The sequence below is a fragment of the Halichoeres trimaculatus genome, unplaced genomic scaffold, assembly GCF_033239565.1.
Source record: "Halichoeres trimaculatus isolate MK-OKI-2021-1 unplaced genomic scaffold, fHalTri1.1 fHalTri1_scaffold_1, whole genome shotgun sequence".
Lineage (NCBI taxonomy): Eukaryota > Metazoa > Chordata > Actinopteri > Labriformes > Labridae > Halichoeres > Halichoeres trimaculatus.
The window spans coordinates 6,533,609-6,554,118 of record NW_027437179.1 but is presented as its reverse complement, the minus strand read 5'-3'; the positions used below and the strand labels follow the sequence as shown (position 1 = coordinate 6,554,118).

The 20,510-nt window shown below is 41.3% G+C and overlaps 1 protein-coding gene across 4 annotated transcripts; it reads left to right on the top strand.

Moving 5' to 3' along the window:
* Positions 1-5,072: 5,072 nt before the first annotated feature.
* LOC141796051 (homeobox-containing protein 1-like) lies at positions 5,073-18,629 on the top strand. 4 transcript variants are annotated; one of them, XM_074676941.1, is made up of 4 exons: positions 5,073-5,338; positions 8,131-8,636; positions 17,612-17,668; positions 17,768-18,548. In XM_074676941.1, exons 1-2 carry the CDS (start codon positions 5,331-5,333, stop codon positions 8,390-8,392), a joined length of 270 nt encoding a protein of 89 aa, XP_074533042.1. In that variant the 5' UTR covers positions 5,073-5,330; the 3' UTR covers positions 8,393-8,636; positions 17,612-17,668; positions 17,768-18,548. The 4 variants fall into 4 exon arrangements, 1 of the variants encoding a protein (XP_074533042.1); XR_012598869.1 differs by lacking the exons at positions 5,073-5,338; positions 8,131-8,636 and adding an exon at positions 18,587-18,629 and having other exon boundaries at positions 17,576-17,668; positions 17,768-18,203; positions 18,370-18,496; XR_012598870.1 differs by lacking the exons at positions 5,073-5,338; positions 8,131-8,636 and adding an exon at positions 15,598-16,521.
* Positions 18,630-20,510: the final 1,881 nt, after the last annotated feature.

Sequence of the window (20,510 nt, the reverse complement as noted above, 5' to 3'; positions counted from 1 at the left end):
GCTGGAAAAATAGTCTAAATGAATATAGAAAGGCTTTGCGACTGGCGCGTGCAACTTACTACTCGACTCTTATAGAAGAGAATAAAAACAATCCTAGATTCCTTTTCAGCACTGTAGCCAGGCTGACAAACAGTCATAGCTCTACTGAGCCATGCATTCCTCTATCGCTTAGCAGTGAGGGCTTTATGAGCTTTTTTAACAATAAGATATTAAAGATTAGAGATAAGATTAGTAGCGTGTTACATGCAACCGTGATAGAACCTTCGATCGATGGCGAATTTGCGGAAACGTCGCTTAGAGCTAATATACTCCTGGACTGCTTCTCGCCTGTGGACCTGTCAGAGCTGGATTCAACTGTCTCTTTAGCCAAACCATCAACTTGTCTTCTGGATCCCATCCCAGCTTGGCTGCTAAAGGAAGTCTTTCCCTTGGTCGGATCTTCTTTACTAAGGATGATTAATGCGTCTTTACTGTCGGGCTACGTGCCCCAACTTTTTAAAGTTGCTGTTATTAAGCCTCTTCTTAAAAAGCCTACACTTGATTCAGGCTCTTTTGTCAACTACAGACCGATATCTAACCTCTCTTTCGTTTCTAAGATCTTGGAGAAAGTTGTTGCGAGTCAGCTCTGTGATTTTCTTCATAGCAACAGTCTTTTTGAGGTCTTTCAGTCTGGGTTCAGAGCCCACCACAGCACTGAGACTGCGCTGCTGAAAGTAACCAACGATCTACTTTTGGCTTCGGACAGTGGTCTTCTTTCTGTGCTTGTCTTGCTTGATCTTAGTGCCGCTTTCGACACTATTGATCATTGCATTCTTCTGCGGAGATTAGAGAGTCTTCTTGGTATCTCAGGAACCGCTTTAGCCTGGCTTCGATCGTATCTTTCGGATCGACATCAGTTTGTTCATGTGAACAACGTCTCTTCTTCGCACACCAGGGTGCAATATGGAGTTCTTCAAGGTTCAGTGCTCGGACCGATTCTTTTCATCTTATATATGCTTCCTCTCGGCACTATATTGAGGAAACACTCCATAAACTTTCACTGCTATGCAGATGACACTCAGCTTTACTTGTCAATGAAGCCTGAAGAAACCAACCACTTATCTAAACTTGAAGCATGCCTCAAAGTCGTAAGGTCCTGGATGAGCAGAAACTTCTTACTGCTGAACTCAGAGAAGACTGAAGTCATTGTTCTTGGACCTAAACATCTCAGAGAAGCTTTCTTGAACAACATCGCCGCCTCTGACGACATCAGCTTGGCTTCCAGCACCACTATCAGGAACCTGGGAGTTCTTTTGGATCAGGACCTGTCCTTTAACTCTCACATCCAACAGGTCTCAAGGACGGCATTTTTTCATCTTCGCAATATCAAGAGAATTAGACACATCTTGTCTCGGAGCGATGCTGAGAAACTGGTCCATGCTTTCGTTTCTTCTAGGCTGGACTACTGTAACTCTCTTTTATCCGGCTGTCCTAATAAGTCTATTAGGACTCTTCAGCTGGTTCAGAATGCTGCTGCTCGGGTACTGACTTGGACTGGGAGGAGAGAGCACATCTCTCCAGTGTTAGCGTCTCTGCACTGGTTACCTATAAAATCTAGGATAGAGTTTAAAATTCTTCTTTTGACTTACAAAGCGCTTAATGGCATCGGGCCATCGTATCTTAAAGACTTAATCGTTCCGTATAATCCGTCTAGGTCTTTGCGTTCTCAACATGCAGGTCTGCTCGTTGTACCTAGGGTCTCTAAAAGTAGTATGGGAGGTCGAGCCTTTAGTTATCAGGCTCCTCTTCTTTGGAATAATTTACCGGTTGAGGTCCGGGGAGCAGACACAGTCTCAACCTTTAAGAGTAGACTTAAAACTTTCCTTTTTGATAAAGCTTACAGTTAGAGCTGGATCAGATCTGAACCAGCCCTTAGTCATGCTGCTATAGGTTTAGACTGCTGGGGGGAACTGACACACAGGGCTCCTGTTTCCCTCTTTTTCTGTCAGTCTAACTTCTAGTCTTAATGTCCTGTTATAGTTACTGACCATACACCTCTCTGGGAGGATCTGAGTTTGTTTTGTAGGTTCCTGGGGATCGGTGAAGTAGACTGCCTGCTGCTGTGCTCCTGTCCGACACCAGCTGCTACGGCTTTGGATTGTTGCTGGGAATGGCCTGCTGGTTTCACCTTAACTGTCGCCACAGCGCCAAACTTCGGACTGCGTCTGTTTCTCTCTCTCTCCCTTTCTGTGTGTGTGTGTGTGTCTGTCTCTATGTGTGTGTCTGTGTGCGTGTGTGTGTATCCCTATCCCCCCCCCCCATTCTCTCTCCCACTCTCTCTCCTCTATCTGTCTCTCTCTAACCCCAACACAGTCTCCTCAGGTGTCTGTCTAACATGAGTCTGGAAGTTTGTCCTTGCCATTGTAACTTGCTAAATGCGGCAAAGTCCTGTACTCATGGTGGATTAAGATAAGATAAGACTCCTTATTTTGTCTTGATGTTGGGTTTCTGCTAATAAAATTTTATTAACATTTACGGGTCTAGACCTGTAAATGTTTTTGTAAAGTGTCTTGAAATAACATTTGTTATGATTTGGCGCTATATAAATAAAGATTGATTGATTGATTGATTGATTGATTTTGAAAGCTGAATAAATGTTCAGAGGACTGGACATGACTTGTTGTAACAGAATTCTTTTAGTTGCTCAGAAATTGCTGCGTTTCACAAAAATGTGATAAATATATATTTATTTAACAATCGGCCTGAATATCAAATTGGAAAAATCGGCTATGCATATCGGCATCGGCTGCCCAAATTTGGAAAGCATCGGCATCGGCATCGGCATCGGCATCGGCATCGGCCCCCAAAAAACCCATACCTCTACTATATATGGTTGGATGTTGAATCTTTGCCTCACTTCCTGTCACTTTCCAACAACAGTTATTTTAAGTAAAGGTCAAACTCACGTAAAAGGACTTTGTTTTCTAACACAAACAGACCCCATGAAACCATTGCAGTTCCCCTTATGTTGTCCTCCTTTCTCGGTCTCTCTCTCAACAGATGTTTTTCTACTGTAATGTCAAGTAATGTGTATAGACCAATCCTGAGAACCTCGCGAGGTGACGAGCCGCCATTACTGCGTTGGAAAACGCTCCTTAACTAGCATATGTTTAAATCAGAGCGGTCAGACGAATTAACCAAAACCATAATATTTCTGCTTTACCACCGTAATATAACTATGCCATGAAGATCTGGAAGAATGTGTGCAGTTTTAGGCTGCCATAATAGCAGTGGAAAACTACATCTTTTGAAAAAAATGAGTGTTTTCAGCACAAGCCTTTGCTTCGGGCGGAGTGTCCCTGTCTGACACCTTATGGACTGCGCTACTGTCCTTCACTGTACTTTCCATTGCAGTTACGGTAGATCACCACAAGATGGTACCCAGTAATCAGCCACACGGTGTAAGTTAATGAAAAATGATAATTAAATACTCTATATTTTCCTATATATTAGTTCATAGTCATTGTTTTTATTTTATATGAAGAACTTTCTTTGTGCGGATACCAGGTAGCGATTATCCTGCTTGTTCTCAAGCAGCACATGGCTAATTGAATATTCATGAGCTAAATACGAAGACTTAGCTGGTTAGCATGTGCAGGCTCACAGCACTAAGACGTAACTTCAGCTCATCTGATGGAGAAATAAACAACAAAGGACAGCAGTTAACTATCAATAACCGGAGGACCGCAGGTAACTTTCAACAAACGGAGGACATCACTTAACTTTTATGGCGAGGATAGCAGGACGGCTGGATGTCAAAGTTTAAGGTGAACAGCGGTTGCAGCTGGATTTATCAGACTTTGAGGACTTAAGTCATCAATGGGTGAGCGAAATAGTTCATTCAAAGTTTTGCGACATCCTGCAGAGTGTTTGTTGGTGTTTTGTGTTGTGGAAACGTAGCTGTGAGCTGCTCATGATAGAAAAAAGAAGCTAAGAAGCTAACTGGGAGTTTACTGAAGGTATTGATTGTTTACTGTATGAAATGCATCAAAATATAAACAAGAGGCAGATAGTCATACTTTTTTGACTTTTTCTATCCAACTTGAAAGCAAATAGATGGAGTAGTGACTTTTTCCAGTCACTTTCGAGATCCCGTAGTGTAGTTAAAGATGGGCTGCAGTGTGATAACACGATCATCAGCTCAGGTTGAAGTTGGGTTCGGCTTTTTCTTTTCTTTAACTACTCTAAACTTTCTTCTTTCTAAACTTTCGAGCGCACGCAGAGATCTGTGAGCAAAAATTCCCTCAGCGCGAGGGGAAGAACCGGAGTGTGAGCGCAGGAAATCCGCGCGAGCAGCATTATATCCAAGCACAAGGACACAGTTTGAGCACGCGCAGCATTATAACCGAGCACGAGGAGACAGTTTGAGCACGCGCAGCATTATAACTGAGCACGAGGTGACAGTTTGAGCACGCGCAGAGCAAATTTGAGCGCAAGAGCAGAGTTTTGAGAGACAATATCACAAAATCTGAGCGTGAAATCAATATAATACTGCCCTCAAATCAATTTTAAATGCTCTTGATTTAAGATAGGATATTCATTCCATACGCGTGGTCTGATATCTTTGCTTGTTGAACTGATGAACTGATCACATAGGCTACACGTACGGGAGACACTGGACTCTCAGATAAAGGCTATGGATGATTTAATCGAAGATGAACAAACTACACAGTCCTCTCCAGAACTCGTACGACCAAGTTAGATGTTAAAGACAGATCGTAATGAGCGGGACGAGCCTGTGACTAACGCATTGCTGCTGACAGTAATCGAGAGAATTGAGAAAATGCAAGTGGAGTCTCTTCGACGGCTCCACTCTGTTGAAACAGCGGTGAAAGATCATACAAGCACCTTGAAAAGCGTTACCGACTCACTTGAATACCTGGGGAAGCAGGTGGACGATGTCATCAAAGCAGTGGAGACTCCTCAAGCCAGAGTCGAAACGCTAGTAGAGAAAGAAAATATCGCTGACCCACTGAACCTCTCCGTGGACGTCGTTCACAGGCTGGGTCCCTGATCACGTGAAGGGAGCTCAGGGGAGACGAGCTCCAGCCGCCGGGTCATGGTCCAGTTCCTGATGCGGACACATAGAGACAAGATCTGGAAAGACGCTAAAACATCTACAGTGCTGAAAGAGAAGAAGATAAAGATAACAACAGATCTGACACAAGAAGCCAAGGATGCCCGCAACACACTCTGGCCTGTGGTGGAAAAAGGAGGGAAGGAGGGGAAGTCGGCGGGCTTCAGTCGTCCATTCGCCCACATCGATGGAAAAAGAGTGACAGTGAGTGACAATGCGTAGGTGAGAAACATCTGTCCCAGTAGTGTTGACTTTGAAAAACTGTTTGTTCAGTGTTTGAAAGGAATATAATTATATGGGGCTTTCGACTATTTCTTAATGAGCCCTTCAATAAAACTGGGGAAAAGAAAAGAAAGAAAAAATGCACTGGTCCGTCGCAGATGCAACGCAACAGTTCAAATCCTAACAGAGGGTTTTGAGTGTCCTTAGTTTTTAGTTTTACTTGTTACGTGTCAATCTGTGTTTATTTTTTCTGTTAATGCCAGAGGTATTAGAAATCATTTAAAGAGAAAAGGGTTATTTTTTGCCAGAATAAAAGAGCAGATTTTTACTTTAGTTAAGAAACTCATGCCATAGAAACAGATGTGTCAATGTGGAGGAGTCGGTGGGGGAGAAATGTATTGTTTTCCTTTGGTAGCATCAGATCAACAGGGGTCGCTGTATTACAAGGAAACTTTAAAGGAAACATTATCAAACACTTTTCAGACACAAATGGCAGATGGATAATCCTTCTAATTGAAGTTGATCATTTTCAGTTTATGATTGTGAATATATATGCCTCTAAAAGTAAACAAAACAACGCAAGTATATTTTCAACAAAAGAAAACAAAATTATTCAGCTGTCACAAACATTTCCCATTGCCAGAGTATTATGGGGAGGAGACTTTAATACCGTGATGGATTAAAGTTTGGACAGATGGCCTCCTGAAAACAGAGTAATGAATGAATCAGGAAATAATTGTGACAGATTGGCCCTCTTTGACATCTGGAGGCATAGAAACCCAAACCAAAAAACAAACACCTGAAGTACTAAAGATAGCTCTCAACAAGGTCTCCTCAAGGTCTCATTAAATTGATTCCTAAACCAAAAAAAGATAAACTGATTATTGATAATTGGAGACCTATCAGCTCCTTAAACAACGATGCTTAAATATTTGCCATGATATTCGCTAAAAGATTTAAATCTGGACTGAATGATATAATTGACGAAGAACAATCTGGCTTCATGCCTGGAAGAAATATATGCAAAAATATACGTTTAATATTAGATATGATTGACAACAATGAATATATTTTAGAGGAGAGTTTTGTTTTATTTGTTGATATTTACAAAGCATTTGACACAATAAGTCATCAATTTATGTTTAAAACGATAGAATGTTTTGGTTTTGGAAATTACTTTCAGAAAGTGGTTAAAACTCTTTATAATGGATGCAATAGCTCTGTCAAGCTAGCTCACTGCACTACTCCCAGATTTGACATCTGTAGAGGAATAAGACAAGGATGTCCTCTAAGTCCTTTCTTGTTCCTCCTAGTAACCCAAATTATGGCTGTGCATATTTAAAAAAGTCCATTCCAGGGTATAACTGCTCTGAACAGAGAATTTAAGTTGGCTCAACTGGCTGATGATACCACAGTTTTTCTATCCAGCAGGCATGAGGTGATAAAAGCTGTTGACTGTATTGAGGAATTCTCTTGTTGCCTCAGGTCTAAAAATGAAGTTAAACAAATCTGTGTTATTTCCACTAAAGGAATGTGATCATTCTCTAGTGTATAGTATTCCTTTGAAGGAAAACGTTACATATTCAGGTGTTATTGATAAAATGGAAAAAACTTGCAGCAACTTCAATTTTGATCATATAGTGGAACAAATAGATCAAAAATTAACATGTAGTTAATGAGAGACCTCTCACTGAATGGCAGGGTATTACTCTCTAAAGCAGAGGGGATAAAAATATATATATTTTTAATACTTACTATTCCTGATCAGTAAGGCTCTGAAATGGTCAGGGGCAGTGAACTAGTCATATTGATTATTGATTATTTGGACAAACTATCGCTTATGACAAGCCCTGAATCAAGTGTGGCTTGCTTAAAGTCTTCCAGCGCGTCGCCATCCTTCGATATCTTTAAAGTTAATATTACTGAGAAACATTAAAAGCTGCGTCAAGAGTTGCCAAAAGGGTTTCTCTGTGGGAGAAAATCGAGCCAAATGCGATCATAGACACCGTGAGTATTTATTAGAGCTGCACGATTTGGGGAAAAGGTGTGATTTGCGATTAGTTGGACAATATTGCGATTGCGATTGTGCTTGCGATTTAATAAAAAAAGTTGTGTCATGATGAGTCTACAGGCTTGCTTGGTTATCATGGAGAAAAATCTGAATTGCATGTGCTGACATTGCGATTGCGATTGCGATATCCTCTTTTGCGATTACATAATTGCGTGTGCTGACATTGCGATTGCGATTGCGATAATCGTGCAGCCCTAGTATTTATCCACCTCATCTAATCCCATTTCTTCCAGAAATTTTGTAATACATTTTATTATACACAGATCTTTCTCTCTTAGTGTCTTCATTCACTAATCAGAATCTCAAACCATCATCTACCGCCTCAACCAGCAATCCTACCAAGGCTCATCCTCAAGAAACATTATTTAGGAATTTATTTATTTTGATTAGTATACTGACATTATTGCTTATTCTTTCACAACATCTTGGGATGATTTCATGACTATTTTCCATAATTTTCTTACCACAGCGACCATACCAGGTGCTCACCTTTCTTGATTCCGTAAAGTTACGGAAAACCGTTCCAGACTGTTTCAGACTGCATGTAATGCTGTAAAGCTGATATGAAATGTGCTGAGACTTCATGTTGAATCCTTTCAGCGGTAACTTTTATCTGCTGCTGTCAAACAGCCGTGGTCATTAAGAACTACATTTCCCTCTGAAATCTGGAGACATAGAAGGTTTTTGTAACTTTCCTCATTTTCCTTCTGCTCTCCTGCAGGATGTTCCAGCAGGGTGAGGAGCCTCGTTTCACCATCGAGCAGATTGACCTCCCCCAGAGGCTGAGGAGGACCGGGATCACACAGGTGGAGGTCCTCCACACCCTGGACACACTGGACCACCTGAACCGGAAACATGGACACAAGCTGACCCACAAACCCTCCTACATGCCTCCCTCGTCTTCCTTATCTTCTTCTAGCGCCCTCACAGCCTCTTCCTCCATGACGTCCACAGCAACACAGACAACTTTCCCCGACAACTGACTGTCGCTGTCCCCTAACAGCAACTATGACAACAGCTCTCCTCTTCTGCCCATTCCAGTCGCCTCACCTGTGGCCATGGCAGCGGTAGCTCAGAACGAGTTGGTTGCAGTGACAAACGGGAAGCTGTCACCACCCTCTGGTTTCCTGTGGGTGTGGTTAGTGGTGGTGTGACAGCGCCAGGCTACGGGTTTGAGACCACTGAGGAGGACATGGACGTTGATGACCAAGTGGAGGACTTAGTGAGGTAAGACAGTAATCCACAGATCGAGTTTATCATCACATAACGCTGTTTGGACAAAGCCTGAAGCTCCAGTCAGAAACATCTGATTTCATTAAACTGGTTCTGAGCCTGAAGCTCCAGTCAGAAACATCTGATTTCATTAAACTGGTTCTGAGCTGTTGACGCACATGAAAAGGAGCTTTACGGAGTCGTTTGACACTTCTCTTTATTTTTATGCACCAGATGTGAAAAATATCATTGACTTCAGTAAGACAACTCGCGCATCAAACAAGGCTGAGCATCACTACACTCTAACTGGGACAGGGGACAGTGCTACCATGCTAGTTCAACCAATAGCTAAAATGAAGTGAGTGAAGAGGTCAAATCACAATTTGATCTGACCTCTTCACTTAATCTCCTCACAGTGAACTTTTTTTTATTATTCCTGTTCCTAAAAACAGGTGGTGCAGCACACAGACATGATCACTTAATCCTACATTTCCCAGATGAGCCTCTGCTGGTTGTACTGTTGGGTCATCCCTGGGGCAGTGGTGTGTACAAGGTGGGGGGTCCCACTCATGGTCCAATTGTTGAGAAATGCATTAAAGTGCCAGTTTGGGAGTCAAAACACATGCTAAAATGTCCTCTTGGGAGCCAAAATGCATGTAAAAGTGCCCCCTGGTTAGCACAACACACTAAACTGCCCCCTTGGGTGGTTTAAACATGATAAACTGCTTTCTTGGGTGGCAAAAAAGCCTCAGTAAAAAAATCAAATAGTTCATTCAACGATGGCTTTGTCCTGTCAGCAGCAGGTCACAGCTTATAATCCTATTTTTGCCAGAGCTGTGGCATGTTAATTTTATAAAAAGCAGATCCAGTTGAACAGGAAGTTGTGCTCAGAAACCACCTAAAAATGCTCAATGACTTTTAACATAAAACAAACCATTGGGAGGTTTGATCGTCTGATAATCTTCAAATAGTTACCAGTGAATAGTGAATTCCATTTTTGCTTAAAATGCCTGTCCCTAGTCCTGCCACATCCAGAAAATATTTGGACGCAGAGATTCAGTGTATGTGATGCACTGGCCTTCAAAAAGTCTGATCACACTGCACTGGAGGATCCTCGTGCTGACTGGCCATTGTGGTGTAAATGATTTACTAAAGACCAGGGCCCGTGTGTACGTTCAGCCATTAAACAAACAGGACCATTAGTCCTAACGTTCTATTAACGTTTGTTTGGCTTCAGTGTTAGCTGCATGCACGACTGCAAATAACTGTCCAGTTAAATAATTACACCATGAAAGAGACGCAGGTACAGATTACATCATAATTCAGGGGGGGCCTCCTGAAAAACGCATCAAACAAACTCAAACTGCGCATGTCTACCAATCATAAACTGCAATAAACTTGGAGAGAGGTAACAGTATGACTGAGAAAAGATCAAGAAAATGTTTTATAGCTGGAAAAAATGACATATTGTTACAAGAATGCACAAACAGCTGTTAACCGTGAGTCAATAATGTAAACAAAGAGAAAGAGAAAGTTTGGCGACCTTGAACAGAATAAATGCGTGTGGTGTTTCTGAGCGCACAGTAGAAAACCTCAATAATAAAATCAGGAATATGAAAGCTGTTTTGTGAAATTAGCGCTGCAGCAATGCTCCAGTACCTTGATTAATAACTTTTAAAGCAGTTTATGAACGCCAACATTTCACCACACACATCTTGGAAGGACCCAGACGCATTAAATCATAAGCAAATCAAACTTATAAAACTGACAGCAGTGAGCCTCGCCGGCTTGTCTCCCTCTGTTCACTGAAAGAATGTGTCTTCTAAATCTTAAGTTGCTGTATGGTTACACATTGCCACCTTCCCAAGGATTGTCCACTGTCTTTGCATATTTCATCTCAAACTGTAACGTATCGCGCGATGTCCGCCTTTATCCCTTCTGGGATGAATAAAGTATTTTTATCTTATCTTAAACAGCCGAACAGTCGCTGTTATCCTGCTGTTAGCGCCTGTAATGGTGGGGTTTACCTCCATTAAACTTAACGCTCCTTTTGGCCGTGAACCTGGCTCATGCATACCACCAATCAACTTTTTTTCCCCGTTAGTACAAACAGTCCGTTTTTCCAAACAATGGCTTGTCATGCAATCAGGCCCAGATTTTTTTTAACTCTTGCGAATGATACAAATGAAGCTGGAAAGTATTGAACGTGTCAGGATTTGAGCCATTCTAATGCACAACACGCTCCATTTGCACGATCTGTGGTGTGACTACCACATCAGATAAAGAGACAATCAGCAGCGGCCTGCCTCAGTCAGAAAGATAAAGTGATGATGACTTTAAAAAGAAAACAACAACTTGGCTTGAAAAATCCACAGTGCTGCTAGAGACAGAAAAGAGAGATGCTCACTGTTCCTCACTTTATTTCAGCTGCTGGTTTAGGTCAGGAACAGCTTGTCCCTTAACTGTCAGGATAATGAAAGTATTTGGCCGAGTCGAGGTAAAATTAGTGCACTGATTTTTATTTCACATAATAAAAAGACTTATCAGTTTTATGGTTTCTTTTTAATGCTGCAAAACCTGCAGACAGAGTGATGATGGTGGGGAATGACATGCGGGGAACAGGCTGGATTCAAACCCAGGCCACCTGCTCAAGGTTGAACCTCAAGGGGCAGGACCTAGACCACTAGGCCATCTGCGCCCTGATAAACCCTTATTTGACAGTAAGGACTGTACGACATGACAGATCATCAGTATAAGTTTCAGAATTATCTGCTTATCTGCTTGTTTAGAGTGTTATAGGCTGGGGGATTAATAGTTTTCACTCATTAGAACGCTCGACCCTGACTACGACACGATGCAGACAGTAGAGTAAGTACGTGTCAATGAGCTTCAGTGTTATATGAGGTCTATCTGCAGCCTCCACCACACACTGAACATAATACAAGGATTAATATCTTAAAGTATCAACAAGACTGTACATAGCCACACACACACACACACACACACACACACACACACACACTAAAAACGTATTCACTTGTCGATAGTCCACACAGAGGCACAGGGAGGTGCTAAGTATGTCTGCTTTCTGTTAAAGTCGTTTATTTCCCAGCCTGCTGCATGTCTCTTCTCCGCCCTGAGTCACAGCGTCTTTACTGCTAACTCTCCTCATTCACAGATCAACATATACTCACGCTTGTGAGGCTCTCAAAGAGAGAAAAAAAAATTTTGTTGTTGTCCCTAGCAGACAGACAGGGAGCTGAGCAAAGACAACGATATCAGCTGTATTTTTATATTTGGGCCGTTGACAGCACGCTTTCTGCAGATACACTCATCTCATCTAGATTGTTAATTATAACTCAGATACTTCAGCGAGGTTTCTGTGCCAGCGCTGTGTTCAGATTGATAATTAAAAGTCAATTTAATGATTTAGGGTGCCCAGGAGCTCATTTTTTGCCGTGGTATCAGAACAGATATCTATAGTTTGATTTTTCTGCTTCAGTCACATAATTAAGAGGGTTTCATTGTTGGGTCTTGGACCATGAGCTTTTCCAGGCAATATTTGGTGACAGCTGCAAAGAAAATATTTCTTCATCAGGCAGAAGCCTTAACCAGACTTGTTGGTGGAAAACTATCTGCCACAGCTGATGGGTGTGAGGATAATGTTTTCTTTCCTTTGGTGTTAACTCCAGACTCTCCTCTCTGCTTGCAGGAGGGACGGTGCTGTGATCGAAGAGGAGATTAAGTCTGTCCTCGCCAACAGGCGGATCTCCCAGGCTGTGGTCGCTCAGGTAACAGGTGAGTGTCAGCGTCAATTATCGCAAGAGCTGACCTGCAGATATCATCATATGGGGATACATGTATATATGTATTGTTAATTATCAATGAGTTTCAGCTGAGTTGAGTCACGTGTACCTGCTTCTATTTAAATGGCTTCTCACTGATCACTGTGTAAAGTCTGAGGAAGAGCGTTTCTGCTCAAAACGTCACTTCTAATAAACTATTGTTTTGGGAGCTAGTTTTTGGTGTGCAGATCTCTTTACTCATTTTTCATATATTGCAGGTTTACAAACTTTTTAGTTAACGTCACAGTCTAATCAACAAATTAATGACTGTCGGCTCACGTAGCTGTAGTGGTTACTCTATTTAGTGTGTAAATGCTTATTGTGTATGCGTACACAAAAAAATTACTGCAGTGACACGATTTGTATCCACCGTAATTGTCCTGATAACCTTTCCAGAGGGGGTTTATTGAGCCATTGCAGGTAGTTTAGTAAAAATCTGGACCGTATTCATTGAACATATTGCCAAAGCCCTACAGGTTACTCTCCAACAGCACCACCTGCTGGTGCGACAAGAGTTGGCAGTCAGTAGACAAGCCTGCACATGCACACACAAGGAGGCTGTACTCACTAGGAGCAGATAGGTAAAGCTGCCACTGCTTTTTGTATTATTTACATTGTGTGCATTCTTGAGGAAATGTAAGTGTTTTAACTTTTGTTTATTATGTAAGCCTGAAGCGGAGATGGTTCATTTATTTTTTTACCCCCATTTTCTGAAGGTCATGATTTAATTCTATGGTGGACTTGAAACATATAATTTGGGGGTGATCTTTTCCCCTAAAGTTCAGAGAGTGTAGTAAAAAAAAATAAACAAACCATTCTACTTAGGGATTCCATAGTTTTTCAAAAATTTAGTTAATGTTTCAATTTATGTTTTTTTTTCTGGACACATACAAATTTCAGCTGTTGTCCAGCTTGTTCCAGGATTAATATTGTAACAGTTTAGTAGCAGTTTGCGTCAGTGGATGTTTGATTTATCTGTTCAGCAGCGAGTAAGAATTTTGTAATACATTTTATTATACACAGATCTTTCTCTCTTAGTGTCTTCATTCACTAATCAGAATCTCAAACCATCATCTACCGCCTCAACCAGCAATCCTACCGAGGCTCATCCTCAAGAAACATTATTTAGGAATTTATTTATTTTGATTAGTATACTGACATTATTGCTTATTCTTTCACAACATCTTGGGATGATTTCATGACTATTTTCCATAATTTTCTTACCACAGCGACCATACCAGGTGCTCACCTTTCTTGATTCCGTAAAGTTACGGACAACCATTCCAGACTGTTTCAGACTGCATTACGCTGTGTGAGTTACATATTGTGCCTTCTGATCAATGTCAAGTGTCCTTGCAGCACAAACGTATTACCGTACTAATAAAATATTTGACTTATGTTTACAGTTGAAGGACCTGCAATGCCATTATGGGGTGCACAAGGAAAGGTGGTAGACTATCAAAGGAGGATCTGTGGATAAGGGCTGGTGGTGAACAGCGTGTAATTAAGGAATTATTAGATTCACAAATAACAAAAGGGGAAACATCTTGGAACCCTCAAGTATGGCCAGAACTTTAAGTTTGTTTGTTTTCCGTCAACCAGGAGAGGTTAAAGAAATGGCTATATGTTTCATGGCTGCAAGACAGGCGAGGGGTTAGGACAGCAACCCAACAACTAATGTCACAAGCTGTTGTGCATGTTGGAGGCCATGTTTGCTCCAGTAAATCAGTGCATACATCCACCACAGACACAAGCACAGAAAATTTGGATGAAGTGAAGAGTGATGAGAGTTCCATTCATGACTATGAGGCAGAGCAGGGTGGAGGAAATCAGAATCCTGATGACCTTGAAGACCTGCAGGAGTTAACTGCAAATACTGCAACAAATACAGATTCTGCAATTGAGACTTTTACAGTGACAGATACAGGTGAGGAAAATTTGGACGAAGTGGAGAGTGAAGGAAGTGCTGTCCTTGATACTAATTCTTGCCTGGATGGAAAACATCAGCTCAGTAAAGTTAAGAGCTACACCAACAAAACATCACCTGTAAACATCCCAAGTACAAGTGAAAAAGATCAGTTCAGACCAACTCAACCCGGACCTAAAAAAAGATTTAAAATCCACATAAAGAGAAGCAAATGGGGCAAGATCAAACCAGGCCAAGGGCAATTAAAACTCAGGAAGTCATGGACACATGTCTTGTACAGTAGCTTTCAAAAGCACAACCCTTGCTGTTCTCTTGCATTCAAGTACCAGCATTTTAGAGCACCTAAGAGCCGAAAGACTTCATCACCTTACATCAAAATAAAAGCAGTGTGCATGTTTTCATCATGCAATGCCAAATACTTCTATGAAATGCCAAACAAACCCACCAAAAATGCAAAAAAGATAACATTTCACGTGTCTCGAAGTGGCAAAGTGGCACATTTATGTGATGAGATGAGGGCAAGGCCAGCCAGCAATCAGAGGAGAGGAAAAATTGCAAAGGCAGTCACTGGTGGTGTGAGTAACGCTTATTTTCAGATGCTGGGGAAAACGCCATCACTGGAGCTACTTGCTGGTAACCTCAACCGAGCACTCTCAAAAGACATCCTCAAAGTTGTGTCCGCAGAGATTAGCAGAAGCACAAGGCTTCATGATGACATGATAATGGAGCTAATGGTAACACAGCAAATAATGAAAGAGTCTGATGCTGGTTACATTTTCTGTCCAGGGTAAATCCAACATTTGCAAGTGGATCCCTTCAGTGTCCACTATACTGAGCAAGGACTTGCCATTTTTGCTGCTCATCTACGGCAAAAGTCTCCAGTGACCCTCTTCCTTGATGCCACAGGTGGTGTTGTGTGCTGGCTCCCCAACCAACCCAAGAGGGTTCTGTATTATGTCCTCTGTTTGCCAGGTGATGGCAAAAACAGACCACCTCTTCCTGTCAGTGAAATGGACACCAATGACCACATCATGGCCAATCTGTCCTTTTGGCTAATGAAATTTTTGACAAAAGTAAAAAAGATCACTGCCATTAAAGTTAGGCAAGTGGAAACTGACTACAGTTGGGCCCTAATGCAGGGTGTTTTGCTGGCCTTCAACAAGCAAGATATTTTGGGATACCTGGAGATGCTGTGTAAAATCATCCAAGGCTCTTTTACAAAAAAAGAGCTGCAAACCATCACAGTGCTACACCTGTGCTCAGCACATATCCTGAAAGTGGTCTCTGTTTCCTCTTCCAGGAAGACCAGAGATAAAGGCCTGAAGGAATCTGTGAATCATTGTGTGGCACATTTGATAAATAGCAGCAGTCTGAATCCTGCAGTACAATTTTTTGGCCACATGGGTAGGATTTTTGGAGGTAGGTTCTCCCCTAAAGAAGTAGAAGAGAGCTTGGAGGTCATCAAAGGCTGCATCAAGAGCAAGACCAATCTGGATGATTCCAGCACTCAGCCACTGAAGACACAACCTGAGCTACCAAAGAGAGCCAAGACTGTTCTTTCCATTTCACCATTTCTTAAGTTTTTTGAAGGGGTCCTGGAAAGTAACCAGTCCAATGTGCCAGATGCCAATGGAAAGTGTGAGGAGAACCCATACTACTGTCCTGATATCATCAGTGTTTTGCTGCAGGATTACATGGGGATCTTCCCACTTTGTTCAGGCCTTATGCTGCAGGATCTATGCAGATATGCAAGTGATGCAGATCCGAGCAAAGTTGATACAGCAGACACCAAAACAAGGCTTACTAACTGACATGTTGAAAATTGGTTTTCAATCACAAAGAACCAGTTTCTACTCAGGGAATGCTTCCTCAGACCTGGCTCTTTCATTCGGAAGCTGCATATCTCTCTGTGTGAATGCTACAAGGAACACATCTTGCAGCATGGCCTCGATCGGGTGCTGTTGGGCAGACCATTGAAAGACACAAAAGAACATACTGAAGAGCAATGGGGAAAACATAGTGTGCCTGCAGCTCCGAAAAGGACAAAATATTTCCACCCTCCCAGATCCCAGCTCCTATGGGAGTGAAAAGACACATCCAAAGACAACAGATGAAGACCTATAAAAAAGTATGTAATAAAGATGCATTGTTAGATTTAAAAAAATTGATAATTACAAGACCTCTGCAGGTCAAATGCTGCAACTACTTTGTTTGAAATGTAATATTTATTTCAAAGATTGAACGTGTTGGCGCTACCCAAGTAGCTGCCTGTTGCAGCAGCTCTCTCGTCTTTGTCTGTTTCTTGTAATTTTTTTCGTCTCTTTTTCGTAATCTTTGTATTTGGAGTGGATCATTTCTTTGAATGGTTCATTGTTGGTCACGGACACCAAACTTTTTGTGGCTTCAGCGATATTTTTACTACTTTTCTCCTGTGTTTGTCTGGAGATCCTACATGTAACCATGGCTGCATTGTTTACATGCGAACTCAGCTGTTGGCAGCCTGTAGCATGTCAATGCTAACTAGTGTAGGGCTTGATGATTTCCCTCGAGCTGAGGAGGAGGAGGTGAGGACGACGTGCCGGTTCTCGGATGTGAGCTGGGAGATGACGACGTGGACCTGTCTTTCCATCCATCGTTGTTGGGAATGTGGGATCTAGCTCTGGGGGGATGGACGAGCTAGCCGTGATAACCCAGCGGCATCGTGCTGTTCATGGACGTGGCTGACGGAGCTGACATCGGACGTCGGCGACACATCGGAGGAGCTTCGCCTGCTGTGAGCAGACAGGATCCAGGAGACAGAGAATGAACAGACTGCTGGGGAGGCTCAGTCCTGGACCCTGTGGAGGTGGAGACTGGCTGGGCTGGAGAGTGGTGGACGAGTGGTGGATGGGAAGTCGTCATCTAATTTCTTATGGACCTTTTTGCACTTTCTATACTCTTTCTTACTTTTGTTTTCTTGAGTGCTGCGGTGACTCCTGAATTTCCCCTCGGGGATAAATAAAGTATTTTCTATTCTATTCTATTCTATTCTATTCTATTCTATTATATGTTCTTCTCATTCTCATAAATTGATATGTTGATGTTTATAAGATATAGGCTTCTTTACTGTAAGTCAAACACTTACACTACTTTATCATATTTAATTTTCCTGCATACATGTTGTGCATATTCTTTGATTTGCTTGATTTAATTCTGATTTATGTGATTTTATTTTTCAGAAGGTCGTTAAAAGGTCAAAAATTGGTTCACAACAGAGCACAGGAGACACTGGACAGGTATGGCATTATATTTTCAAAAGTTTTCTGTTCTGTTGGGCAGTTTACAAATCCTCCTTATATTCTGACTTAAGCAGATCTACCTCTTAAATATCATAGATTTAGACTTGCAGCTAAAGATGACCAACAAAAAGGGGATGACCAGACAATCACCACTTCAACAACAACAACAACAACATCATCAACAACAACAACAACAACAGCAACAACAACAGCAGCACAATTGGTATTGGTGTTTTGTTTTTTTTGTTTTGATTGAATCTATGATCTGATCTATGAAACATAGATGTTTCAGCTTAATTTTAGGGGAGTTGTCATAGGATTCATGTCTAATACAGTCAGCTGTGTCAACTCATGTAAATATGTTTTGACTTGTATAAACCTGTATGTTGATTTCATATCCATTACTTACCAAGTCTTAAATCAACCATGAGACAGTTTTTAGAATTACAATATTTCAGTTTTTAGTGAAAAAGACCACTGCTCATGTTTTGGCGAGGAGAATCCAAAAGGACAGGAAGGAATGACAAAATGGGTGAGTGTACTTTAAAAAATTATATATTAAAATAAGTTTGATGACAGATCATTCATCAATAAATGAAAACAGATGTGATCTAATTATCTGTGTAATAACAGTGTACAGTATACAAGTGTTCAAAATCTAATACTGTTGGATAACTGATTTTAATTTTTTTTTCCAGATTTAATGCACAAAATGCAAAAGGTGGTACCACCCATGTTGTGTGGGAATGTCAGATTCAGAGTGGCACCTCGAACAAAATGTGACATCATAAAAATGGCAATGTGGCCTCTGTTGATTTCAGAAAGGTATTAAGTATCAGAAAACTTTGAACGCTGACATTGCAGCTTTATCTTTAAATATATACCCTTTAGGCAAACTATCTAATTCATTTTTAGGTGTAACCAAGGCCATCATGGACAAAGGATCACAAGAGTGACGTTCAAAAACATCCGGTGAATCCTGTGTTTTTTCTTGTTTGAATTATTTTTCTTGTTTGTTCTAAAAAAATAAAAAAATAAATGACTTGATTACACATGCATTGTCTCTTCCTTTAATGACCATGAAATCAAAAAAGAAACATGATCACGGAATAAGTTGTTCACACAAATCAGTAAAAAAACAAAACATAAAACAATAGCCTGAAAAAAGTATGACAGATTGTTAGGTACTGAGTAGGTAATTCATATTTTTTTAGGGGAAAACATGTTTGTAAAAGGGTCATAGTGACAATCTTGACGGATGACAGTAGAAGTTGGTAAGTTGAAATTCCAAACTATTTCAAAATTAAAAAAAAGAAAATAATCAGTTATGTTCAATGATAATTGATTGTTTCTAAGATAAATTTACATGATTTTCTGTGAGATAATGGTTGTGAAAAATCAATATTCACCTCACAAACAGATGACAAATAGATTGAGGTTGGTAGTTTGAACTTCCTGAGAGCTATTTCAAAATTAAACTGAGAAATAGTCCCCAATTAGGTCAATATTGACTAATTATTTTTGGGACACATTACTTGATTTTCTGGAAAATAATGGCTGTGAAAGATCAGTGCTGACCTGAAAACAGATATGAAGTTGGGTTTTGTGGGGGGGAGTTTGAAGGTTGGAATTCCTGAGCACCATTTCAAAATAAACCTGAGAAATTTGCAAGACTTTTGATTTATAATAAGATGTACAACAATTAAGATGTATAATAAGTTTTTTAAAAGACCGTATTTATGTGTTTTGTTTTATATTTTCTGTCATTGTCTTAACTGAAAATTCAGACATAGAAATTTTATGATGGTCCCTAAGCGCCCCGGCTGCCGCACGCTACTCCGACATTCAGCTATGTTTTTTGGAGTTTTCGCCACTACTGCCGAGGTTGGTGAGTTGATGAGACCTGTGAAATGTTTGATTTACTTATCTGAACAATATAAGACCAACCTGGCTGGAATTGGTACGGTTTTCGTGGCGCTATAAAGATTTGAAACAGAAAAAAACAGCAAATCTTGAATATAAAACAAAATTTACTGCGCCAGAGTATGGCACGGCTTGAATGGCCAGTGTGACTGCGCAGGAGACTACGTGTAAATGAATAGTGGAGGAGGAACGATATTTGAACATCTCAAAAAGAGTCAACCAAACAAAGTTTATTTGTAGCTCTTAACACATTAACAGTGTGCAGTGATTCCCCAACAATTTGTGCCAGGATGATGTGTCTGATCCATGCTTCATTATGAGCTGCATTGTCAGCCAGTGACCTCATGGTGGCACTCGATAAAAGGGAGTGTTGGCGGCCTCCTCTCCCTCTTGCTCTGGCCGTCCTCGTCACTTCCGGGTCCCGTCGTTCCTTTCCTCTCGCTGTTGCCGGTGCAGGTATTGTCGATCATTTGCTAAGTAACTGTCTTAACCTGTTAGAGCCACCGTAGTTGCTGGGTGTTGTATTGTGTTTGCACCAGCAGTGGGCAGAACTGATTTGGTTTTATGTTGGATGCCTACCATGAGATATGTGTTCCCTCAGTTACGGCTGGATAGTAAATGTTCAAGAGAATTTATCGTCTCGTCAGTTAGACTCCTTCCCACCAAGTTATCAAGTTCCTTAAACAACTATTTACATGGGGTCAGAATGTGAACGGACTCATCGCCCGTGAGTATCCTCCCTGCATTTCACCGAGCTCTAAAAGTGTTGGAGAAAGCGCTAATGCTAAAGCTAGCCGGAGCTACGTCGCTGAAATGGCAGAGTGATTTCGCAGACCAGGCCCTGTTGTGTTTGATGGGAATGTCGCCGAGAGCTGGCGGATGTTCGAGAGGGAGTACGACGTCTTTGTTGCCGCAG